The sequence below is a fragment of the Struthio camelus genome, chromosome 1 (assembly GCF_040807025.1).
Source record: "Struthio camelus isolate bStrCam1 chromosome 1, bStrCam1.hap1, whole genome shotgun sequence".
NCBI lineage: Eukaryota > Metazoa > Chordata > Aves > Struthioniformes > Struthionidae > Struthio > Struthio camelus.
The window spans coordinates 55,402,044-55,428,997 of record NC_090942.1 but is presented as its reverse complement, the minus strand read 5'-3'; the positions used below and the strand labels follow the sequence as shown (position 1 = coordinate 55,428,997).

At 42.8% G+C, this 26,954-nt stretch overlaps 1 protein-coding gene across 2 annotated transcripts in view; it reads left to right on the top strand.

Moving 5' to 3' along the window:
• The window catches only part of GRIN2B (glutamate ionotropic receptor NMDA type subunit 2B), a 214,028-nt gene that overhangs the window by 180,264 nt on the left and 6,810 nt on the right, over positions 1-26,954 (top strand). For both annotated transcript variants that reach the window (XM_068939985.1, XM_009665303.2), the window contains 7 exons: positions 46-217; positions 858-1,011; positions 2,556-2,681; positions 5,704-5,933; positions 21,907-22,067; positions 24,176-24,363; positions 26,172-26,410. In XM_068939985.1, the coding sequence (XP_068796086.1) occupies positions 46-217; positions 858-1,011; positions 2,556-2,681; positions 5,704-5,933; positions 21,907-22,067; positions 24,176-24,363; positions 26,172-26,410 (1,270 nt within the window). The remainder of the gene's footprint in view (positions 1-45; positions 218-857; positions 1,012-2,555; positions 2,682-5,703; positions 5,934-21,906; positions 22,068-24,175; positions 24,364-26,171; positions 26,411-26,954) is intronic.

Genomic DNA, 26,954 nt, shown 5'->3' with positions numbered 1-26,954 from the left:
GAGCTCCTCCCAGTCTTTTAATCCCTTATTATTGTGATGGTTCAGGAACAAGACTGATGAGGAGCCAGATTACATGAAGAAATGTTGCAAGGGGTTCTGCATTGACATCCTCAAGAAAATCTCAAAGTCTGTCAAGTTCACCTATGACCTCTACCTGGTGACTAATGGCAAGCATGGGAAAAAGATCAATGGGACGTGGAATGGAATGATTGGAGAGGTCAGCAGCAAAAGGAGGGCATGGGCTGCATCCCTGGGCTGTGGATTATTACTGGGTCTCCTTCCTGGGAAGGGACAGAAGTGACTCTATAGAAATGATTGACCTGGATCATTTCTGGACATAGGGTGAATTGATCTGCCCTGACACTCTGACCGTGATCACCTTTCCTGCTCACTGATTAATTATTATTCCCTACGGTGTCACAAATTTGGCCTTCACAGTCAAAGGAAGAGGGTGATATCCATGCACCAAAGAGGCTGCAACCTAGATTAAGCTTAGACTGTATATAAGATGTATAAAGAATAATAAAAGACTTGGCAGAGTTAGAGGGAGGAGAAAGCAAGGACAGAAAAATGAGATAAGACGTCTTCTCAATGGATGATGTGGTTATCCTAAGAGCTCTGTGGATTTATTTTTTATATGCATACCAGCTTTGAGGGGAAGATTAATTTCTACAGGTTTCCTAGAAGAAGACGGTGTCCTGATGAAAGATTAGGAAGAAGAGACAATAGAAACAATATAGGGAAGGGGATTACTGGAGTAAAAAGAGAGCGTAGAAAGGCAGAAGTGTAACAAGGGGCTTGGCTTGGTGCTCGAGAGTCTTGGGTCTGTGTGTGATCTCTTGCTTTCCTTCCTCCAGGTCGTCACCAAACGGGCCTATATGGCCGTGGGATCCCTCACGATTAATGAGGAGCGTTCAGAAGTGGTGGATTTCTCTGTGCCCTTCATTGAGACGGGAATCAGCGTCATGGTGTCACGTAGCAATGGAACTGTCTCACCTTCTGCCTTCTTAGGTATCATTTTAATCTAAAATTAAAACTTCACCCTGTGTTCATCAAAAATTAGGTGAAGGTTGCTTGTGATTCTTAGCCTGAAAGTCCTTTTTTGGGAATACCTGTGGGACAAGTATATAAAAATATACTCTAATGTTTTAGTTCCAAATCCCAAGCAAGCAAAATCCAGGCAAATGCAAACAGACACTACCTAGAAGTTCCAAGGCATTTCTGAATAATTGTTAAGCCTAATTCTATCAAAGAATGCTCTCACTCAGAGTTGTGATCTACCCTACAGAACATAGTTTCCCAGTGACTAAACTAAGACCAGAATAAAATTGGTCCAAGCCTTGTACTTGGTATGCCATCCTACTTAGTGGTAAACAATTAGCAGGAAAATATTGCATCTTTAGAGACATTATTTGTAAAGAAAATATTAATTTGACCCTCCCTTAACAGAGCAACTGATGAAAGTTAAAGACCTAATATAGCTTTTGAAAAAGAGTTTTGTCATCAGTTCTTTGCTGAGCTAATGCCACGCCTTCTAATAAAATGGTTTCTAATGTCCTTTGGTAATGGAGGGCAATCAGAGAATGTAGAAAAGATACTGCATTTTCCCAAGGCATCCATGCCTTCCTAGAATCTACTATTTGGCTTTATAAGATGCTTTATGATGCAGCAAACACACTACATGAGTTATGGAATCACTGTCTGCTCTGTGCCAGGATCCTGAGAACATTTACAAACAGAAGTAACTTTATATGGGTAAAGAATATTTTCCAAACCTCTTTAACTAGGGGTTTCGTGACTGTTCACTCTTCAGTAGTTTATACCTTTAGCCAAGTCCACCAATATTGGCAGGGTATGTAAAAGCAACAGTAAAAATAACTCCACTTTTTAAATCGCAAATAAATCGAGGTTCCAATATTCTGGAGCAAAGTTCTAAGTTTCTTTGCTCTGGTTCAGTCCCATCTTTATCTGTTCAGGCTTGGAGAAGGAGAACACCTGGCAGGGATTAAACATTTGCAGAATATGAATAATAACATTTCCAGAATGAGCCAGTGTTCCCATTGCTACAGGAATGGAATAGTTGAAAAGCTACAAACATTATGGCTAAACCTCAGAAATCTGGAGATGCTCTTTGGCTCAATAGCATCTTGAAAGTTTGCATGCTTGTCTGAGCCTCTGCCAGTTCTGTCTGATTTTCCTCTCTCTCTCCAGATGGTGCTGGAGGACTTCCTGGGAACAATCTTTTATCAATGCATTTTATCAATGCATGTCACAATGGCTGCATGTAGTTCCAGATGGAGCCATGTGTCACAAATGTAGCTGTAAGAATGAATGCAGTCATTACAGAAAAAGAAACTACACTCCTTCCAGTTCAAGGAGTTTTTTAGACATGGGTTGAAGGCTTTACAGTAATTTCTTTTGTAACTTCTTTTTTTACCTAACCCAGTTTGCCCCATGCTCTCACTAGGATGTTATCGAGGGCAAAGGAGGTGAAGGAGGGGTGAGGTGGCTGTAGGGTATCTGGCTTTTCACCATGACTTTCCCTTCCTCTCCAGAGCCATTCAGTGCTGACGTATGGGTGATGATGTTTGTGATGCTGCTTATAATCTCTGCAGTGGCCGTCTTCGTTTTTGAGTACTTCAGCCCTGTGGGCTATAATCGGTGCCTTGCTGATGGCAGAGGTAAGGGGAGACATTTCCTACTGTGATCCTCTCTCACTTCTAATCCTGAGTCTTTCATCAGCGGTGTTTCCTTTGCCTACAACATGATATGGATCTAGTCCGCTCCAATCTGTGCATTCTGACTAAAGAGGGCAGGGAGAGAGGCAGAAAAATGACTCTGAAGAGAACAGATGTGTATAATGGATAATTTGCTTGGCTCAGGAGACCGAGCTGTGGCGCCTTTCATCTCTAAAGCATGCACTAGCTTCAATTCATTTCTCATTGAGGGGAAATGGATTCTGGTAGCTGGTGCTGGCAGTGCCTGTGGTGCTGCTCTCTTTGAGGCAATCAGAGCGCTCTGCATTATCAATCTGCCCTTCAGTACTGCATCTCACTCGAGAGCAAGCTGCTCTGTCGGCCTCCCAAGCATAGTTTTATCTCTTCCAGACTCCACATCTGTCACCTGGGCATGCCCCTCCCCACTTGGCTCTCTGGCTTATCAAAGCCAACCGAGAAAGTGAGAAGCTCATTTTCCTCGGAGTGGGTGAGGGATTACTTTGTAGGAAGCAGGAAATATGGGAACAAGTGAGTGGCCCATCTCTGTAGTTTCGGTCTTCAGAAGAAAGCCTGTTGAGTTGAAGAGGAGGGTGGACAGAGAGCCTGAGAAACAGGGATCTGTTTTGCCTTACTGGCATGAAGACAATTAGCAAGTTGAACCAGCTGTCATCTCCTTATCTTCACCCTGCAGTGAATCAGCCCATCAGACTTTTGGGACCTATTGGTCAGCTCAAAATGGCTAGAGAGAGACAGTTATTGGAAAATGCACTGATGTCTTCATTGATCTAGTGCTTTGAGTGAATTTTTACCATCAGATTAGAGGGGGCTGAAGGAAAAAAAAAAAGAAATGTTAATGGGGATGCAGGCAGAACTGTGGAAGTTGAGAACTTCTTTCTTAACATGGAGCTGGGAGGGCCTTTTTGAGCAGATGCTTTTGCCCACTTGGATCTGTGGACGCAAGTAAATATTAAAGCTATGAGTTGCCTGGGAAATATTAATACAGATGTTGCACTAGAAGCCATTCTTAATACAGATGTACAAACCAGTGCAGTTATGAAGTTAGCTGAACTTCAGCCACAAATATCAGTAGTTATGAGTAATCATGAACAGCACTGCATGATCAGGCAGATATTATCCCTGACAGGTGTAACATGCAGATGTAGAAGACAGCTGCAGAGACTACAGTATTTGTTTGGTAACGATGCTCTGGCTAACGTCACTGTGGCTGCATTCAAATGAGTCTACTACGGTACACCCCTGCCTCCTATGCCTGGATTTTCTCTTTAGGGACAACAAGATTTTCTCTCTGGGGTCAGGTGGGCATGCCTTGGCCTAGCTCCTAAGTGAGGCTGGGTAGTTGTTAGGCATTCAGAGTTTGAGATCTTGAAAAGTCCCTAGTTTGGACTGGAGATTCTCATTGTGTTGATTTGTAACTGACAAGGTAACTGTGAAAGCAAAACCATCACTGGAGAAAGTACTGAAAGCAATCACTGGAGATATGAAGGCTTTAGGAGAGACCTTCTCAAGGTTTCTTTACACCTTACAGTTCCTACTGATGATTTGCAAGGCAGGTACTTCTGTGTGTTAGGACAAGTCCAGACCATGCAGTACTGCAGGAAACAGAGGCAGGTGGCTGAGATGTATCACTCATTAAGTAGAGGGGGATTTAGGACTACCACTTCAGTATGTAAAAAGCGAAACAATATTTCTTACAGCAAATTTGTCTCCCTGGCACCTAGAGGCGCCAGTTTTGCCACATGATGATTCTGCTTTGAGTTTGTATGCAGTTCCCAGGGTGCAAAATGAGCCTTTCAGTTGCATTTAGAGTAACATAGTGCTTTCAAATGACCCATACTATTCCTGCTCAGGGCTTTGGAAAGGAGCTATCAAAAGACTTTCATCTTTTTTGCTCCTGTGTTGGAGCCAACCTTAACCTCAGGCAGCAGCACCAAGCCTGTATAAGCATCAACATTCCCAAGGGAATAGATAAAACATGAGAGGCTAACCCAAAATTTTGCAGAGCCAAGGTGGCACCACTGGAAAAGTGTCAGGCCCTCAAACTGCGCCAGAGAGCTCCCATCCTAAGGAGATCTTCTCAGTGTGTGGAAGGGGATCCTTGAAGTAATTCCAGCTGCAGTCTCCCTGACAGCTCCTCTTATGCACAAGTTGAGCAAATTCTGGTTTGGGTTCCCACTAATGGAACCAGCATATGCAGGGGAGCTATCTGAGACTGCTGGGAAACATGCAGGATTTCACAAATTCTCAAGTGTGGTGCTTCCTCAGAAGATATGGCAATTGGCTTCTAGTCTCAAAAGTGAATATGGGGAAAAAAACAGCTTCTAAAACACTGGATCTGCTCCTGGGCTATCCAGGACAGAGCTGCTGATTTTCTTGAAACAGATCAGAGTATTTGTCACTTATATCCTCTACTTAGAAGCAGCACATGGGGAGAGGAAGCTGGGTTCATCTCTAACTTATGTGTCATCAGCAGACTGGGTAATGAAACCCGCTTTCAGAGGTAGTTGAAGAGCCTTGTTATCTTCAGATGGTGCTCTTCCTTGCATCTAAACAAGCACAGTGAAGATTATATTTTGCACCAGTTTATGCTGGAAGTGCAAAGACAACATCGCTGTTGAACAGCTAGAAAGGATAGAGTTTTTCTGAGAAAACTCTATTTCTGGTCACAACACTTGAACCAAAAAGGAATGTTTTGATTTTTAGATCTCCCAGTCAGGTACAAAAAAGCCTTCGCACAAGGTTTCACCACAATAAATATGGAAGCCTAAGGGCATTTTTAAAAATCACTTTTCAAGGTCACACTTTGCTAGGATACAGTGTCATTAACATAGGTGCAGATGTGGACATTCATCTCATATGGGAATAGAAACTGCTGTTAACTCTGAAGTCAAGATGCATGCGTAAATAGAAATGCAGACCACTTGTTATAAGGTGCTCACTGTGAGATCTTGTTTCTCAATCGCTCTAGAGCCAGGAGGTCCCTCTTTCACCATTGGCAAAGCTATCTGGTTGCTGTGGGGGCTGGTGTTCAACAACTCTGTGCCAGTGCAGAATCCCAAGGGTACTACTAGCAAGATCATGGTGTCTGTGTGGGCCTTCTTTGCTGTCATCTTCCTGGCCAGCTATACTGCCAACCTGGCTGCCTTCATGATCCAAGAGGAATATGTGGACCAGGTGTCTGGCTTGAGCGACAAAAAGGTAACGGATCCACCTGAACCCCAAAAGCAGCCTTTTCCACAGAAGAGGCTGCTCTCTCCTCTCTTCTCTGCTTTTACTGGGGATGTGTCCAATTTTTTCGGAGTCATAACATTGCTGTAGTCTCTAGTTTAAATAGCACACTTACTCTTCGCTTGTGTTCGATCACACTTTTGCATGCTCGAAGCACTTCAGGAATGAATTAGGGAAACAGAACTGGACTGTACTTGCTGGTATGATCCCAAACCACACTTGACTGGCAACAAAAAATGAATTAATGGAGGTTTGGAGATGATGTGTATAATGGCTGTATCCTGTTTCTTTTAGTGCAAAATAATTTGTGGGTGGGAAATGTGGCCATTTGGATAGCAGATATGATCTGTTAGTTTATTCTGGGGACTAATTCTGTCTGTGGGGGTAAATCAGCGTGACTGTTGATTTACCATTGCCTGTATTTTAAGTTATACTGCCATTTTTTCAAGGCCTTTGGAGGCTTAGCACAAGAATTCATTCCCTGTTTAGAGTGTGATTCTCTGCCATGTTTACATGCGCTGCATTTTGTTCTCATAGAGCATTTGCTTCTGCTGGGCTCTGCACCCTGAGGATTTTGAGGAGATTGTTCATGCATGCAGGGTAGCACTGTCTGGCTTATGAAGGTCTGAAGCTGTGCATACTGCTTTATTTTTGTTTTGCTCTGAGGTTACTCACAAGGAATTGAGTGCTATGAGGTTTACTTGCCCAAGCTCAATTAATTACTGAATCACTGGGGCTGCTTCAGGGGTCATATTATTGTAGGGCAACCCCATAGCAGTTGGCTGCACACACTGCTATTGGGAACAGCAGCAAGAAGTGGACTGTATGTGTTGGTTTGTTACTGCTGGACTGGTTATAGTTACTGTCTCTTTTGTCCTCCATGATAGGCTAGAAATAAACTGTGGCCAGGCCCCCTGTGTATACGGTGTCCTGTGCAGTAGGCTAGAAAATCCATGGAGGGTTCATTTTTAAGACTTTTTCTTTTCTTTTTTGTTATTTTTTCCTGGAATGAAATATGACATAGAATAACACAATCCATGGAGAAGTCCTTCTGTTGTTCATTTTCATTTCAACCTCAATTTTTTCCATTCTGTCTCCACATTTGTGGTGCACTGTGTTGAAGAGGGGGTAGGGGGATGCTTTTCTACCAGGTGGAGGTTGTCATGGATGTGGGAAGCTGGCTTAGGCACTTTTCTGAGCTACCTTGAGACTCCTTAAAAGCTGTGGACTCCCTCAGACTGAAGGGCACTGTTCAAAACCAGACAGCCCTAAAAGAGTTAACATTAGTTTGTCATCATTAGGTTTTCAGCTGTTTGACCTAAATGAGGCAGTTCATACCTATGAGCTATTGTTTCAGGCTGTGCCTAGGCTCACAGAGAGTGCTACTCTTTCATTCTCATGCTTTTCAAGGTATTCTTTGTACCTGCAGAGATATGTGTATGAAATATCAATTGAAAGTGATAACTCCTGCAGCTTCATAGAGCCTTGAATACAGGTCTTTGGGACTATTTTGGTTGATATCACTGTAGAGTCTCCTGTGTGTATTGGACTGAGGTTGTTTTCTTTCTCTTCTATTTGCTGACATGCCAGTGTTTGCTTTTGCTATCATAAAGCATATGTGAAGTGTTTCTTGGGGAGGAGAAAGGGTCAGATCGTTGGGGTATGCCTCAGACACAGCAGCTAGTGCAAGTGCAACATTTGGGTAAAATGATGGTATTCTACTACTGAATCTGGAACCAGATGAAAATTGCCTGGTAAAAACTGAAAGCCAGCTGCTGCCTCTGGTAAATACATGCAGGTGGAAACAACTCCATCCAAAAGACCTGAGTGAATAAGCTTGATCTACAGGGCTCATGGATTTCCACTCACTTCCTGTGTGCAGTGGCCCTGCAGAATTTCAGAGCAGCCATCCAGGTGTCCTTTGTGCTGTTTCAGAATGCTCTGGTTTGGGAGGAATTCACCCTTCTGCATATCCTTTTTTTCCTCCTCCAAAGCTTGCACACTGCAAGCCTGCAACTCACTCACCTCCTCAGTGTAGTCTTTAAGTGGGAGTCGGGCAGTGCTATATCTTCTGCACTGGGCTGAGCTTTACCCAGGGGAGATGGATGTGTGCTGTGTTCTTCCTCTCTTTTCCTGCCAGCTTAAATTAGTCAGTTCAGACTTTCAAAGGAGGCAGTTGCTGACCAGTGCCAGGAGACCAAGAGGAAAGCATATGGCTCTCAGATCTTTTGTCTCCAATGTGAGAACGCATTTCCATGGCAGGACTGAGATATAAACCTCCTGGCCTGCTGCATCAGCTGAGGGTGGCACCTGCGTCCAGCAAGAAGAGTCATCAGAGGATGTAATCCTAGCTGATATGTAGGGACTGGTCACTTTAAGAGATATTTTTTCTCCTTCCCTAGGCTCAGGTCTGCTAGCAAATGCTTTTGTAGCATGACAGTACCTGGGGAAGGTATCCCACCAACACTGTACAGCAGCCAGAATGCCAGATGCACTCACAAACCCCATTACTGTGCCTGGCTGGAGAATACGTGTCAAGGTCAGGCTGGCTATCTTCCTGCAACACCCACTCAGAGGGTCTCCTTGGATGCTGTGGGCCTTGCCCAGGAAGAGCCACTGCAGGAGATGGCCACAGCTGTTGACCTTTGATTTCTTCAGAAAAATGAGCTGCAATGCTCCAGCCATGTATGCTCCATAAAACTTGGATGTTTTATTGGCTCTGCCCTAGCATTTTCTTTCTGGTGACATGCAAGACAGCAACTAACGTCATGTCCCTGCTGTGTGGTGGAGATACTTGAGCAGGCCTGTCTGAGCTGGACTGGAGCAAGTATCTCTGTGCAGGAATAGTAGGTGGCACAGAGGGTGGTTGGAGACTCACTGCACTGAGCTTCGTGACCTTCGCCGCTCTCTCCTCTAGCCCTGAGGGTACACTCTGGTAACGCTCACCCTGCTCAGTGCTACCCTGTTTTGCTCAGTTGTCCAGGAATGGATGCCAGAGCTGACCTAGGAACCCACATCACTTTGGCTGTTAACTCCTCCATGTTAACCCTTGCAGCTGCTAAATTGTATTTCAAATTGTGACTTTTAAAGCCGATTTGGCTGTGGGCAGTTTTAGGGAGAAAACCCCACTCCTCCTTGAGAGCAGCACTGGCCCTGCGAATCCTGTAGGCAAAGAGCTGGTCTGATAGGAAATCCCTTTAGCCCTTCACATGCACTTCCTGCGCTCTGGCGAGGTGCTGTGCAGCTTGCTGAATCGCCCTCTTCCTGCACAGATGCCAAACCAGCACCAACCGTGTCCGCCTGTCCACTTTGCTCAGCCAAGCGGAGAGGCTGGATCTGGTCCTGGAAGCGGTGGAGCTGCGTTGGCATGGGGCAGCTCCCCCGGCGCAAGGCTTGGCCTCGCAGCAGCGCTACTTAGCCTAGCCAGAGTGCTGTGCAAATGCGACCCTGCTGCTTCAGCCTGGGGCTCGCATGGGGGTCCGTCATGGCCCGGGCCCCCTGCAAAAGCCCTGCTGGCAGGATGGCCTGTCGCAGGCTACTGCAGCCAGCGCCTGGATCTGGATTTTGTCTGAGTGTAATCAGGAGATATAACCCAATTTCCAATAATGGGAGAGTTTCAGACACATTAGAGAAACAAGTGCCTGCGGTATTTCAGTCTAACGAAGGCAATAAATAAGGAAAGATTATATAAAATGAACTAATGTGTGAAATAATCGAATAGCTGTACATAATTTTCATTCATCTACAGTAGTAATAGAATAAAAGCAAATGTGGATGGCCAGCAGGGCATTTAAATAAAATAATTTGGAATGCAGTAGGTTAATAATAACAAATATAGTATCTATGCCTATAAATTAGTTGAAAATGCCAAAGAAGCTAATAAAGTATCAAAATGGTAATTTTGTAATTGACATAAAAAGGAGGGAAATGGATTTCTGCATATTTGCAAATTAATATAGATTGCTGAAATTTCACATGTACTTGACTTATTTGCTTTTTAAGATGTTAGTGAAATGCTGAGACAAAGGGCCTGTCTGTGCAGCACAGATCAGCTAATTTTTGTCAATATATATGTTTTTTTCTAAAAGTTAAGTTTTGGAGTCAAAACTGCCCAATATTTTTTTCAAAACATGGTGAGAATGCAGGAAGGCAGAGGGAAATTCTGACATTTGCCAAGTATCTCATTTTGATATACTTGAAGAAAACATTTTGTTTGATATTTCTGATATGTATTTTTGACTTGTCATTTTCTAAAGGCACTACTCATTTAAAAATTGACCTACACTTTTTAAAAAGGATATTTTCTTTAACAAAGAAAAGATGAAATGAGATAACCGGAAAACAAAACAACACATTATTCTGAGCTGAATGAAGCATTTCTGGTTGATACAAAACAAAAATCTCACTGAAAAACCTGCAAAAAAGAATCTGCTTTATTTCTGCAGTAAGAGATGCTTGGCCATGGAACTGAAAAATGAATTATTTCCCACATTGTACTCTGCGGCACATTAAATCTAAATTACACAAGGATCCCAGATATGCAGAACACTTAAGCATGTGCTTAACTTTGTGCTCATGAGTGAGGACATTAAAGTCAATGGGCTATTATTCACATGACTGAAGTTAAATGCTTTTCTGAGTTTGCAGATTTAGTACAACAAATACCTGCTCAGGAGAAGGTAAGTAAAAATGCAGAACAGGTATATCCATCAGCCACAAGTTTCCAAGAAGACCAAAAGTGGGGCTCACTCTTGCACCTCATAAGGTCTATAAGAGGAAAGAAGGTCTGATAGAGTGGCTTGGGGGCAGTGCAAATCTTCCAGGGGACCATGCATTTATTGTCCACAAACATTTGTGGTACTTTTACAGATTTATGCATAACACAAAGTAAGTTTTATGTGGCAGTCTCCAAAAGCAGTTCTTTCAACAGCGTTATGATTTTTATTGTTTGGGAAACCTTTGTGGAAATTATGAGTTAGCTAGACACAAGTAAGACTGTGCAACTTTTAACTCTGTCTTCTTGTATATGAATCAGAATCTTTCTAGAATATGCAAAAAATCTTAGCCTAGGGCACAGTTTACTTGACCCCCCCAAAAAAAAAGGAAAAAAAGAAAGAAAAAAACCCCAAACCACCAAACCTTATGTCATGGAGTAGAGTTGAATTTCTTTTCATACAGCTTCTCTGGGATGACATCTTACTGCAAATAGGTTGAACTGTGTTCAGCCTTTTACTTAAATGTAACCTTTACGTATAACATTATTGGTACTGACTAGTGGTTGATATAACAAACACTGATTCATTGTGAAGTGCAGAAAATGAAGTGCTCTGAAAATCCTAAATTTTAGGCCTTAAAATCTGATGATTTCTCTGTACTTCTTTATAAATTATCTGTTACTATAGTATGGTCTATACAGAAATGCTATATAGTGCATTATATACTGTATTTCTTTTAATATGCATCATAGCAAAATCTTCATATTGATAAATAGCCACGAAAACATATAGAATATTATATGTTAGTAACATATATCTTACTAACTGGTGGTTTACACTTATTGTATACATGGATATGATCTCAGATTTTTTTTTACAGTTGTAGTTGGGTACATTTATTGTAGACTTAGTCATGCTGCATTCTTCACATTGGCACAATTTTTATGCTTTGCGAGATCCTCAGAACAAACCTCTGTGCTGGTGTGCTAAAAAGTGATTCAGTAGTTTTAAGGCTATAAATGTTTAAAAGCAGTGGGTTTTCAAGCATGCTTTTTCTGCCCCCCCCCCCCCCCCCCCCAGTCCTACTTTCTTTGTCATTCTCCCTCTCTCCTAAGCTCAGTGCTGAGTAGTGTAGAGCAGTGAGGAGCTATGATATGCTTTAGCCTTGACTCAGTCTCTCGGGATTCTCTCTTCTCCCTCAGTCTGGAGGAATTTAATGGCAGTAAAAACTTGTAATGGGATTCAGGATTAATGGCAGTAAAAATATGTTTTAGTCAGGAACTTAAGCAGGTAAAATACATGGGGAGTGGATATGCTAAATAAGACTGTAGGCTTATTTCATCCTTGCTGGCAGCGGAGGGAACACAGCTTCTTGGATTTTGCCAGCAGCACAGGTGGGAATTGCTGGAGGAGTGAGGTCTGGTGTGGAGATGTGGCACAGTCCATAGCTTGCAGCTTCTGTATTGCTCTAGCCTCAGTTCCCTGGCATTTCCCAGGCTCAATCACTGTTTACTGTTCCTTTTTTTCTTTCTTTCAGTCAGCAATTGGAATGAACCTTTTGGATACTCTGGCATATTTGGTCACTTCTGCATTAATTGTTTGGCAGTTGGGAAAAGGCTGTCTTCTGAGAGTTACATAATGGGGCGAAGGAAGGAGAGAAGCAAAGGATCGTCCTGTTTCTCGCGTCTGTATAAGTCAGCAGAGAGAGAAGCAATGAATATTTTTATTTATTATTTATATAGTGCCATAAATGTACTTGGCACTCTGCAGTCAAATAAAAGACAATGGCCCTGCCGCTAGGAGTTGGCAGTCTGAGAGATGAGAGCTGGCCTCCTTCATCTGAATGATCAAGGCTGAAACAGTGGCGGGAAAGGGATGAGAGGATAGGAGCTGCAGGATTATAAAAAATACAACAACCTTCCCCCAGGTTTCATTGTTTTCCTCTGACAACTGAGAGATTTCAAGTTCTGTGCATACATATATATTTGCTAAATGTTTGGCAGGCTTTCTGTTTCTGGGCACTTTTGCATGACCTGGTGGAAAGGAGCCCTGCTTTTCCCTGGCCTTTGGACATTCAAGGTCAAAGTTTTCCCTGAGTCTTGGTGGCCCAATGGGCTTGCTTGCTTCAGGTGCACCAGTTCTAATATCCCAAGACTCACAAGAGCGTGATACTACTTTCATTCCTCTGCTCTTATCCACTTATAGATGGGTTTCTGGCAGGCAGCTTTCAGCAGGAGGCTAAAGAAAGGCCTTATCTCCCACCTTTGGTTTTTTTTTTTTTTGTTTGGGATGCCCTGCCTTGACTGGCCTGCTTTTATTCCACCATTGCCTCCCTGGGGATAATGGTGCTTAAGAAATTACACTGATGAGATAAATAGGCTTTTCTCATTACTTGGATGCAAATTCTGGCCCCACTGAAGTCTTTGGGAGGTTTGCCAGACATGCACAGGGTTTCACTCTACTGTCCAGTGGTTGGTACCCCTCTACAAGTTGCTGAAGCAAGTTGGCTACTATTAGTAGTCACAAGATAGGAAGCTCTGACCTGCCTTTCTTAATGAGGATGGCTGAAATATGTAATTCCTCCCCCACCAAACTACATCCTCTGAATTTCTCAGAAAGTTTCATAAATTTGTGAACTAGCTGTATCACGTGCAAACAAAGCAGATTTCAAACTCCTCTGTACTTAGCTACCACCTCACCTCTCAAGGTCCTTTCCATCAGTTAATTTTCTCCCTCTGAATCAACATCTACGCTTCCAATGATATTAATATGAGTGTACTAACCAGCATCTTTCTACTTCACTAATTTCTGCTCTGTGCTTGGCTAGTACTATTCAGTATGTGTCTTTTGCCCCATTGTGTTTGAAAGGGAAGCTGACTTCCAAGGATGGAATATATGGCATGATTTGAGCTGAGGTAGATGAATGATCTTTACCCTCTATGCACAGCTATGTTTACTGTACTGTAGCTAATATCCCATAGCCTACTTAATTGCAACAGATATGACTGTACCCATCTGATACTACATCTACTAATATTAAGGCTGTGGAAGGAGCTTTCATGTCTGGCTGGTGAAATTCAGTGGTTCCACTTTAGGTGGTGTTCTCTGGTCAGGCCTGAGGGACACCTAACAGTGAGATTGATATGAAGCCGATAGACTGCTAAATGTGTCCTGAGGAAGTTTTGGAGCGTTTGTATTATTTTTTGGGTGGAGAGGCTACACGGAGAGTCTATATAATGTCCGCACACTCTTGGCAGGTGAGCAGTACAATCCCAGGAGATGCCTAGTTTGTTGGTAGTGGATGGACTCAGTCCGCATGTGGTGCTCTGATTCTGCAGTGACCTTGTAGGCCTGGTGTGTCTGTAAAGCCAGGGTCAGCAGAAAGGCAGTGTGGTCCCAGCAAGCGTGTAGAGATCTGACTGAGGAAGATGCTGGAGCCCTGAAATGCCATCTGTTCAAGATGAGGCTGCACTGCCCGAGGTTTGCAGCGTTCTGCTCAGAGCAGAAGCAGCACAGAGCTGGTCTGCACAGAGCAATCCAGCTTGCAAAGAGGCTGTACAGTCCTACTGAGTGCATCGCTCTGGCAATAACTGCATGTGATGGCAGCTTCTTCCACCAATTGGATCTCTGCTTTCATCTGAGTTATTTTACAAGGACAACTATTTTTAAGGTTGCTATTTTTGAACTCCTTTCTTTTGCTTTCCCCTGCCTCCCCACACACACCTCTGTGTGTCCCTGGGTTGCTCTGTTCCCTTCCCTGACCCACACATGTCTATTTCAACACCAGGCATTCATAGACATTTTCCTTTGTGTTTGTGGGTCTGACCTACCCTACATCTTCCTTTAAAAGGGACTTTAACCTAATTCTTTGCCAACTTTGCTCCAGTCAGCTGCATTAATGCTGATAACTCCCTTCAGACTCATCTAGAATAATTCATGGGTGAAAACATTATGCAAAGCAAGGCCAGAGAATTTGAAACATCACGGGGTATTTAATAATAAGATAAAACACAAAATGAAGGTCTGAGGGAGCATAGAGTATTTTTATGCCTTCCCAAAGCTGTATTATATTGGATTTGATCTTGTTCTTTTTTTTTGTTTGTTTTTGTTTATAAATCAAGGCATATATTGTTTGATTGGTAAAGATAATACTTTTTTTTTTGCCGCTGGAATCTTAGGGCTGATTTCTGTCATAGGGCCTGATAATTAGGAATAGTTGATGGGATACTGGATTCAGGATTCTGAATTGCAAGGAGTCCCAGCTTCCACTGAGGAAGTGAAGGGTGGTATTATGAGGGAATGAAGAAGAAGAGAGGAAATGGGATCTAGGAGAAAAGGAGGATCGGAAAATCTATAGTCATATGGAAATGGCTGTGTTCCACCTTGGGAGTAAAAAATATCTGTAATGTCAAAACTCTGTGACTGTGCAGAGGGGAGAGAGGAGCTTTAGGAGTGAAGCTTGAGAAGTATCTGTACAAGATTCATGAGTAACAGAAGAATGAGTAGCATAGTCTCTTCAGCCTATCCTCCTGACATATTATTGTACCAGTGCTATGATTTAAGTGTGAAGCATGATTTTCTGCCTATGCTGCTGTGTTGGCACATTCCTAGTTTGGATACCCTTGTAGTAATGTAAAAATACCCTGTGCCGACATACCAATAGATCAACTTCCACAGTGGGAATCTGTAGGGCACTTACTCTACCAGGATAGGTGATAGGATACAATTCATGTGCCTGTGTACATGACCAATCTGAATAAGAAAAAGAATCCAGGAAAAGCCATGAAGATGGTGCTGACAGTGATGACTGACATTCCAGAAGCAAGTTAGTCACCTTCTGAATGCAGATCAAGGTACAGTTACTACCTGAAAGACCTTGCAAGCTGCACTTAACAAGATAAAAGACCCAAGGAAAAGATATAAAATACAGATCACTGAGAAGAGTCATCATGAGCATTACCTCTTACCAGCAATGTTTTTATCTCCTTGGCTTTGTGTTGCTGCAAGCTTTTTTAATGTAATTCTTTCTGAACATCTTGGGGTCCTGGTCAGATTGTTCTTGGTGGTCAGATTGTTCTTGGCGGTGTTCTTGGAGCACTTTTACCAACCAAAGATAAGCCAAGGAAAGATCTACTGAATACAGCCAGAGGACAGCAACAAGAATGACTGGGGGTCTAGATAATACAGTTTGCAAGGAAAGACTGAAGGAACTGGGCATCTTTAGCCTTGAAGTGAGAACATGGAGGAGAAACAGCTCAGCAGTCTTCAAAGCATAAAAGGTATCTTCCTGAAGGAAGAGAATAATTCAATTTCCCTGTCCGTGGTGAAGATAACAGAAAGTAGTGTACTTTGATTGCAGCAGGGAGGCTTTAGCTGAAGTGCTGGGAAGAACTTTCTAGTAGTAAAGCCTTGGGGTAGGTTGCCTAGGGAATGGGGAGGTCTCCAGAAGTGGCTATCTTCACAACAGGCTAGATAAAGAGCTGTTAGGAACAGTGACGTCTAGGTGAGTCCTCCTAAGGAGAGAGGGACAGAGCAGGCAGCTTCTCAGGGCCAGATCCAGCTCTGTGATGCCATCTTCTATGGCATTGTGCATGATGTTAGCAGTGAAGGCGTTCATTTCTTGGCTGCATAGGTAAGCAAGGGACCTGAGGCAAGAGATGCTGCTGTGGACCTGAGTGGGCTATCAAGAATTAAGTGCAGGCATAGAGCCACATTGGAGCTAGATCTAAAAATGACTGACCCAACCTAGAATTTTTAACAACTTCTGGCTGAAGCTCCTGTGAACACAGCCTGACTGGATTTTCAGGCAATGAAGAGAGGTGCAAGCTGATTGTAGTGACACATGGCTGAATCAGAGCAAGAGGGGACAATCAAGGATGTTTGGACAATGCAGAGAGGTTGTGCTAAAATTAAACTACTTGAGCACGACTTTACTTTACTTTTCTAGCCTGATATCACTAAATCTTCCAGCTCACTAATAAATGCTATCTTTTTTTGAGACATCGGGTCTGTGTCACAACAGATATCTGTTGGTTGTACAGCTGCCAAAAGAGAAAGCAGAGTGCTGGCTTATAGGAGCCTGTGCAAAAAGTTGTGACTACACTGATAGGTAAGTTCAAGAGAGTGATGGGTGCTTTGGGCTATCATCTGCTACTCATGACTGCTGGCTCTCTGTACTTCAGTGGGAGAAGCTGTGCTGAGGGCCACGTGCTCCAGTGGCTAGATTCAGTTATGCAAAAGTAGATGTCTAGAGCCAATTCAGGTGCGCTGGAGTATCCAAAACATCCTGAGGGGGCTGGCAGATGTATGAGAAACCTGCACCCTGGATGAAATTCCCTGGGACATCTCACATGGCAGTTAAACACACACGTAGGCAACTGAATTGAAGCCAGTGTCTAGCATGGGCTCAAGCTGTTTTGGACTCTGAAGCTAACAGGGAAGATGAACCTGGGGACCTTACTGTGGAGGATCTGAGCTCTGGAGCTTCCTGTGGCAGAAAGTTTAAACTAAGGGTCTGGGCCTTACAAAGTGGGAGGAGCCCTCCCGGACAAGCTGTGTAAGGGTAAGGCACTACACACACACACACGCACATGCGCACGCACACACACACGCACACAGAGTTTTACCAGCTCGTTATGTTATCCTGCAGGGGATTTTTTTGTTTTCAGCAATGTAAAAGTAGATCCGCTGACAAAAGAGAGCCTTTTTGCTGCGAGAGTTTGCTGAGTTTGAGAAACTGCTTTCAATGCTATTGGCAAACACTTTACAGTGTAAACACGGCCTACATCAGGCTGACAAATAAGTGCAGATGCGCTTTTCTATAGGAACCATTTGGTGATAGACAATATATTTAAAAAAAATTCTCATCAAATTAATTGTGGCCAATTAGACATAACCCCTTCCCCTCATTCCTGAATCCCCTCCAATCGCGGCTGTCTGAATGGGAAGAACTCCTATCACCTGTTTCATTATGCAGATTGATATTCGAACATCTGAGAACAGTGCTGCTTTCTGCACGGCATGGGTCCAAATTGCTAATGAAATGGCTCTGCCAGACAAGTCACTTTACCCGCTCTCGCTGCTGCTACCGACAGTTCTCACGGCAAGTTGCAAGGGGGGAGTGGGAAAGGGACTCTGCACTCTGAATGTGCTAATAGCCCCCAGCCTGTGTGTTTATCGCTCTCCAGAGCAGTAAGATTTCTGGTCTCTGACTCCAAGAAGTTACTTTCCCAAAGCTGTGGTCGGATCTGGACTTACAGCTTCTTGATTTCAATTTGCAGAATGAGGGATTGAAGAGGTGGGCAGCTGCTGGGCTCTGAACTTAGGCATCTCCTGCCCAAAAGCCACTGCAGCCTCTCAGGCACACTTGATGCCTGTTTCTCACACTCAGATCGGACATGGCAAGGACCTCAATCTGTGGCTTGCATCTTCCCCCAAAAAACATTTGATGTGAAGCTAACTCTCTCAGGGATCTTCTCTCGGGGGTGATAGGCTGTCACATCATCTTGTGTACAATGGGTGCATCTCACGACTGAGGCCATGTGGGGAGTGAGTAGAAGGTTGCAGCTGGGGATATGCCTCCTCCTGGGTTTATTTGGGCGCAAGGCTGCAGTCTAGCCCTGCGGGTTCCCTCCCGGGCAGTGATCCCTCAAGGTAGATACGGCTGAGCAGAGGGATAGGGCTTGGGCTGCAGGGAAATGTGAACTCAGAGTTAAGAGCATGTATGCAGACCCTGTACAGCCCTGCTTGCTGCTGCCTGTAATGTTCTGCAGCTGGGGTTTGCTCAGCAACTGGTGTGGTTATTATACTTATCTTTCCCTCCCGTGTTATCACAACATTTTTAACTGGAGCCTCACAAGGGCTCTTGTTTGTGGATGCCTGGGGCAGAGTAGCTATGATTTAGGTCCCTGGCAAGAGTAGTGTTTACATGAAGTGATGGAAGAGCTCTCTCAGGAATCTAAATCCTGACCATTTCTGTCAATATCTGTGGTTAATACCTTTTTCTGTATTATGGAGGCCTTGAGATTACCTTTGCACAGGCTGTCTCCTTGTGATTGCCCCTGCAGTGTGCCTCAGCTCCTGTCTCAACATCTTTCAGGCTCCACCTAGACCAGCCTGCCGAAATGCCTTGCCTCCCAGGGGCTGACACTGTTTGGGTCAGGCCACTCTTCCAGGCCTCAAGGCAACCTTATGACTGGCTTTCCTTACCAAGCTCTTTATTATCAATTAACTTTCCTCTGTATGGGTCTTCTCTAGTTCCTCTACACAAGCTCTTCCACCTTGTTCCCAGGAGAGGACACATTCCTTCTCCATCTACCCCATATGTTTTGTAGGAAGGCTTGCATGTCTTCATGCTCTTTCACTATGAGTTGTGTGGGGCAGAGGTCAGCTCAGAAAGACTCAGCTGTTTCTAGCCCTGGAGAGCTTTTTGGAGCATCCTCCATCCTGGGACTGAGCTGTGCCCACCCACAGCTGAGCAGAAAACAAGGGGATTTTTCAGCTGCCTTCTCTTGCCAGAAAGTTGTGTGCAGGCACCAGCGTTACTTCTCAAAGGTGGAGAAGCTAGCTGCTTTTCTCTGGCTCTGTGGACTGCTGAGTCAGCTGGGCATCAACTGCCTTCAGCTTTGCAAACACAAAACCAGGTGGCTGGGGATGAGTACGTATGTGTGTTCCACTTAGGCATTCAAGTTAAAGACCTCTGGTGAGGGTCCCATATGGATCCTTTCTCCTTTCCTGTCTCATCGTCCACCAGACTATGGTTGAAGAATGTGTGCATGTGGGTGTGTGGGGAAGAATTTACATTTGCAGCTCTGTTCTGGCTGAGGAATGAATAGAGGGGTAAGGGATGGTAAGTGAATGCATAGCATACAATTTTGCAGAAGCCATCAGCCTGATTTCCTTCTCTGGTAACATGCTTTTCCAGTTACAGAGAACAGTTATTTTCTTCAGGAGGAGTGCTTTCGTTTATTTATTTATTTATTTGTTGCCCAGGAGGTTAAAAATGAAACACAGAACTTTTTACCTGTGGCTGGCTGGTGTTAAGGTGGGCCTGGGAATGCAGGGGGAACAAAGGGCAGTTTGGGGGAGGCAACATCTCCCCATATCACAGCCCAGCCTGACTCTATAATTCTTCTAGTTTGAATTAATAGACACAGTGACAAAAACAAGCCAAATCAGGGTTTGCATCACTGAGGATAGAGGGTAGAGGTATAAAATGGACCTTGAATGAGGCCTCTTTTTCCCTTAATACTCTTCGGGTCTAGAGAGGCTCTCATAGCTTCTGCCTCTCCAAAGGGCATGCTGAAGCCTATCAGATGGCTGGGCTGGGCCTATCTGCTGCTTGCCCAGCTGACTTTCCTCTGTTGGAGGGCTTGATGGGAATGGGAGATTCCCATCCCCTCCCTCCACTCCCAAGATTGGCCTGCAGCCTCCAGGGAAGCAAGTCACCCACTTTGCAAACTCCTGCTTTAGCATGTCAGGAGAGAGACTGTGTTCCTTTGTGACTGGTGTGGCAGTGACCTTCCCACAATGGGTCTCCTAAGCTGCTGTTCTAATTAGCTTGGTGACAAAGAATAATTTGAGCATACTGCAGTGATTTTTCTCCCATCAAAGTTTGCTGTCATTACAGATTTTGATAGCTATGAGTTTGTCTTTGTCTCTTGAGAGCATGACAAGGTTCTAAGAGCCACCTTACTGCCTGTTTTATGCTATGTGAAACAACTTCTGTTTTGGTGATGTGCCAACCTATGTTTCAGAAAACAGACCTGATACTTTCTTTTGGCTTAAGCAGTATAGGTCATGTGTTCTCTCTCACATACTCATGTGTTCACGTACAAGTCAGCCCATCTCATCCAAACTTGAGAGATGATTCTCTGCACAGACAGATGAGTTGACTGATGCAAAGAAATAGGTGCCATACATTCCTTCTAGTGATGTGAACAGTGCCTCCACCTACCCAAGACACAGCTCCTAGTTGGCCTCATTCCTAAAATGCTGTGAACAAGATGCACAGCTTTACTCCCTCTAACAGAGGGCACTGATACTTGTGTAATATATTTAATAACTTTGGGGTCCTCTGCTCGGTTGACCCAATTCCACACTGGGTTTCAGCAGAACTCAAAAGTCAGGCCTGACTGCCTATCTTTAGAGCTATAGCTGTAGACTTTAACCACATTTCTACCATAAAAGGCAGCAGCGCACAAACACATATATTCATTTACTGGGTGACCTCTTATGTTAACTGGGCTTGATCTGGCTGTTAGCATGTTTTTAACATGCTTCTTAAAATCCCCAAATATACAGTCTAAGCTGAGAGTCAATAATTAGCATCAGGCAAAGTACTATTTGATGTACCAAGAGAAGAGAGGGCTTCCCTCCATCTAACTTACCTTTGTCTTTGTTTTCTTTACCGCTTATTCAGTTTTCAGCTTACAGTCCTGTACTTCTTCCGGTCTGCTGGTTCTAGGGGTTTTAAAGGGTCTTTATAATTGGCAGTCTAAATTTTACAGCTCATAAAACCCCAGGGAGCATTGATTATGACTTGAATTAAGCAGTTGTCATATACAATCTCACAGCCTTGCAGCTGTAGGGAATGATATGATGAATGTATTTCCTGGGAGCAGCAAGAGGTTTGGAGTATTCCTTCTGCCAGCTCTGTTCTGGGCAATGTTACTAGTGACTTGCAACCACTAATAGGATTTCATTTAGGACATTTGCCCAAAAGTTTGAAAGCTGATCTTTCATTTGGTGAATTGGGCGGGAGGTGTTCTGAGGGGCATCACTTTTTATTAATTATTTTTCCACTTCAGTCAGAGTCAGGAAGCGCAAAGGCATCCACAGAACTGAAAAAGATGCTTCTTAGAAACTGAATGGCACTGTGTAGATAAAATACACATAGATTTTAATGAAAATATTTCCTTGACTGTGTTTCAATCCCCCTATTAGCTTTTCCTTTTCCTCTTTCCTTTTATCTAACCTCCTTTTAATCTTTGATCACTGGCTATTTTATGCACTTAATCCAGATTGGGCAAAAAGGTCAGATTGCTCAGTTTCACTCCTTGGTTCTGAGGCGCTAATAAGAGATGTTTGCATTTGAAAATAATGAAATATAATATCCTCTCGATAATGTCACAATGGACATAGGTTCTCTGGGGAGAATGTGTTCTCCCAGGCAGATGGCTGCTTTCTGCTGAAAGATGGTGAGAAATGTTCTTTCTCTGTCCCTCCAGTTTCAGAAACCTAATGACTTCTCACCCCCTTTCCGCTTCGGGACGGTTCCCAATGGCAGCACAGAAAGGAACATTCGCAACAACTACCCTGAAATGCACAGCTACATGGTGAAGTTCAACCAGAGAGGGGTGGATGATGCACTATTCTCGCTGAAGACTGGGTGAGGCTTTCTTCTTCCAAAATTGTAGCAGAAACCTGACTTTTCTGCCTGCTTGTCTGGGATTTTTTTTGTGGGATGTGGGCAATGAGTCTCCGTTATCATTCCATGGTTAAAACTATAGCAAGACTACACAAAACACAAGAGAACACTTTTGTGATTATCTTAGCTAGGTTTTTATATTAACATCTGTATAAGACTTTCTGCTTTTCCTGTCTTTAAAAGCCTATTTGAAAAAAAGAAAAACAGAGGATCTCGTGTACCCTTATGTATGTTAGCGTTGTGTATATTAGTTCCAAAGACCTTGCTTCAGCAAGCTGTTTCATGCTGATTGGTCCTTATGCATACACAGGAAAAACTCACAGAGCTCTGTGGGCAAAGTTTGTTTCAAACCGTTTGCATTTGCATTGTCATCTGGAAATTCCTTTATTTTCCCTCTTTAGGTGTATAAAAGATTATGTTAATCAGGGAACTGAAACAATCCTTGTCAGACTAATCCCACCCCAGTGTATCAGTAGCTAATACAGAGTAATGGAAGGTGTGCTTGAAGCAAATAGTTTGCAAATGGCCCTTCCCTCTGGAATATTTTAGCATTGAGAGCCTAACGAATGTTGTTTGAATAATGAGGATGTATATAAAATCTGAGTGTTTTCTTGTGAAATTTGGGAAATGTAGAAAAAATCATTAGAAAAAAAATATCTTTGAACAGCTCACCCAATTTTAATAGCAGTGAATCTGTAGAGGAGCTAACTTAAAATGCCATTAATGTTTGCAAGTCCTTGATGCTTGTAATCAAAGATCTCCATCTGCAACTGACCACTTTGGTTGTCAGAACTCAGACCTACTGAAAAAAGTCATTTTTCTTTACAACCGTGTTGCATCCTTATGAGAAAGTTCATTCCAAAGCACGAACGAAGATGTTCAGCCAATTTAATTACTAGATTGACTGAATATTTCTAAACCTGTTTGCCAGGATCAGAAGGTGCACAGCCCTTTATAAATGATTGTACCATTGTTGGATGCCATCCTGAGAAGGTATATTTGCCAGTGTAGTCATCATCCAGGAAATAAATATGCTCTGTCCTGGAAATATATAGATGAAATAGAGCTCGTCACTTGTGGTAGATGTCATCCTGGCTTCATATTCACCCTTGGACAGACTTTCTTGCCGATATGCACTGGAACTGAGATAATCACCATCCTGCAAATATATGTGCAGGAGGGGGATTGAAAAGATAGTGTGGGTGTAAGAATGTGGAAGGTGGAAGGTCTTCGGTCTTTTACCAGAAAGTGCTTAATTTCACATCTAGTGGGAGGATTTACTCATCGTCTCTCTGTGGTTATGTGGAAGATGCAATCCTCTGAGACTCCCCCCACACCCAAATCACTTTCATTGTTGGGATGAGAGGAAGGTTCTCAGCAGTCTGTTGTGCTGTCTGCCCTTCCTGGCCAATAATGGGGACTTTTCTGTGTTAAAACAGAATCTTTCTCTTGGTTTTCAGCTAATCACTCTTTATCAAAGAGCTACTCAGCATGGTAAACCATAAAGCTGTTATCATGGCCACTTGGCATTGATAAAGATCCAGTAGGACTTTTCACAGTAGCTGGGGAGTTAAACACAGTGTCCTGGCTACATTTAATTTAAAAAATTATATTTTGCTTAGCTAAATCATGCTAGCAGTTTGGAGATAATCTTTTACTTACTGCAAGCCCTGCTTTGCTATATAATATTGGTATATTCTATACAGTATTTTAGGTTCCTGTGAGATGAAAGGTGTTAGAGAAATTTAAGCTATTCTTAGGTCTATGGATATCCCCATGACTTTCCTTTTATTCATCTTTACCTTGCAGTATGTTTCTATTCCAAATATTGTTTTGAATCAGAAGTGATGATTATCAAAGAGTCAGAGAAAAATATAGTCCTCATTTATAATCCAGCTCCACCTGAAAACAGTTTCTAGGCTCAGATTTGTGTTACTTCTGATGAAGCTAAAGATGCAACCTGTTAGCTGGAAGAGGTTCATTTCTGCCTTAGGCTAAGCTGAGAACACCTTTGAACTCATGCAGATCTGTTGTGTACTATACCTCTCTTCTTTCTTTCACCTGTGCAGGAAGTTGGATGCTTTCATTTATGATGCAGCAGTGCTAAACTACATGGCTGGCAGAGATGAAGGCTGCAAGCTGGTAACAATTGGGAGTGGGAAAGTATTTGCCTCCACTGGCTATGGCATTGCCATCCAAAAGGATTCAGGCTGGAAGCGCCAGGTTGATCTTGCCATTCTACAGCTTTTTGGAGATGGTAAGTGATGAGAAAAAGGGGAACTGGAGTTTTATTAAGAAATACAAAGCTTTGCATGTATGGAATTGATGTTCCATCTCCCTGGCTTTCGTGCTTCAGATTTAAGTAAAGAACAGAAGATTAATTGCAAAGGTTTGTTAGAGGCATTGTACCAGAAATGTGCAGGGTAGTACCTATTTTATGATGCCTATGCAGGGTAGCAGTAACATGAAATGCAACTTCAAAAGCATTAAAGATCTCATAGAATAAATTCAGATGTGTGTTTGAAAAATAGCTTGTGAAAACAAGATTTCTTTCATAAACTTTTCAGTACCTTCAGGGTTTTGCCATGGCCAAAATGACAAATGATACTGGACTGTCCACAGTCATCCCACATGTTACAGTTCTAGAAAGAATCACGTCATGTAGAAATTACCAAATTAAGAATTTAATATTTCTGGAGGAAAGAGTTAACTCAGATTTCCCAAAACCTCAAAAAGCAAGGAAGGACTTGAGGCTCAGAAGTACGCTTTGGAGTGTGCTGTTAATCAGCATATTGTAGTTAACTGATTCATCTCATCCTTAATGGAGAAATTGCTAATATTTAAAAAATTATTCATAGGATAAGGAATTCCTTCTTCAAAAATATTTATTTAGCTGTCCCTTTTCACTCCGTATCACTCCCGAATCCTCTGTTTGAATAATTTAAATTCCCAGCTTATTTTATTTCTAACTATTTTTTTTTCTGAAATCTGAAAATAACATATGGTACAACAAATACAGAAAGATCATAGCACTGATATACATTATCAGGAAATTGGCCACCTGACTAATAGGGTATTCTGCCTCCTAAACAGGCTAATATGGATTATTTCAGAAAAAGACATATGATCGTCATAAAGCTTTTAGGAGTATACTATTATGCCACATAAATATATGTAATTTTCCCCTGTTACTGGATTGGAGGTTGAAAATGTGAAAACCCAACTTCCCTAATAGCAAGAAAAGAATTGCAAAACTGCAATATTAGTTTATTTTTGAATGTCTCAGAGTGTGTGTGTGTGTGTGTGTGTGTATGCACGCCTATCTATCTGTCTCTCTATCCTCATGAAAATACTGTAATGGGAATAAGTAGGGTATGAAAGCTGACTACAGAACATTTGTTCCTACTTTAAACAAATTAGTAATAATTTTGGTTGGTTAAAGCTCAGAAGTATTGACTTTGGACAACACTGAGGGAAATAAAACCAGGTAAAAATGCAAAAATATTTTTGGGAACATGCCACCTAATTTTAATGAGTGACAGAAACATATACATTTTCATATATGTCAGAAACAAATTCAATATTTGACTTTTGATTTTAAAAAAGCAACATTTTGATTTTTGAGCTGTAAATGCACAATGTTTTCATTTAAAAGTGACTCATTTCTGTCTACTGGTATCAGTCACTGATTTTTCCCTTTATTGACCTAATATGAAAGTAGAAGTTTGTGAGATAAGATCTCCAGTCAGCCAGTAGACAACTTGTTCAGCATCTCACTGTAGACACTTGGGGAGTGGCGTAGCTGTGGTACGGCTTTCTATGGCTATTATCTGGCTGTGAAAAAATCCTGTCACCTTGTCTGTGACTAACTGCACCTGCCCCTATCAGAAGGGTAGTCCCCACATTTCATGGACATAACTCCACAGTGACCAGGTAACAAGTGTGGAATGTTGCCACTGGAAATGACCTTGGATCAGCTTCTCACATTCAGTCTGCTCCTGCTTCAGGGTCCTTAGTCATTGCAGGTTGTCTAACCTGTTTCTTTCCTTCTCTCTGTCTGTCTAGGGGAGATGGAGGAGCTAGAAGCACTGTGGCTCACTGGCATTTGTCACAATGAAAAGAATGAGGTTATGAGCAGCCAGCTGGATATAGATAACATGGCAGGTGTCTTCTACATGCTGGGAGCAGCCATGGCCCTCAGTCTCATCACCTTCATCTGCGAGCATCTCTTTTACTGGCAATTCCGTCACTGCTTCATGGGTGTCTGCTCTGGCAAGCCTGGTGTGGTCTTCTCCATCAGCAGGGTGAGTGTCATTAGCTAGCAGTAAGGAACAGGGTCAGGATTTAATCAGGCAGTCCTAGGTACTGGAAATGGGAAAATCCACCAAGATTTCCTGGCATATGGGTAACATAAAGTGGCAATCTCCAGTGCAAAGGCTGACAACTTTTGCCTGTTAATGTTGCAAGAGCATCTGCTGTTTTCCTGTAGGAGAACTGTCTTCATGGGTATCTTGACATCGCTGGTCTGTGCTGGGCTATGATCACAGAAATGGAAATTTTACATGAAAATGAAAATTCAGTATAAAGTGAGGTTAACTGTAATTGTTTGCACCTCCAAAGGGAGTTGCAAGGAGGCCAAATCTGGGGACAAGTCAAATTACAGTGGGTAACTTGATAAGAAATTTAGGAGTTTTTCGTTGTCCTGTTCATTACAGCTGTTCAGCTGAACTTGTGTTAGACAAGAACTGTGCTATCCTGGACAGTCAGAAGTTCCTAACCATGCGGAAAGTCATGCCTTAAACCATGCAGAAATTCTTCCAGAGAAGATGACCACATGAACTTAGCAAT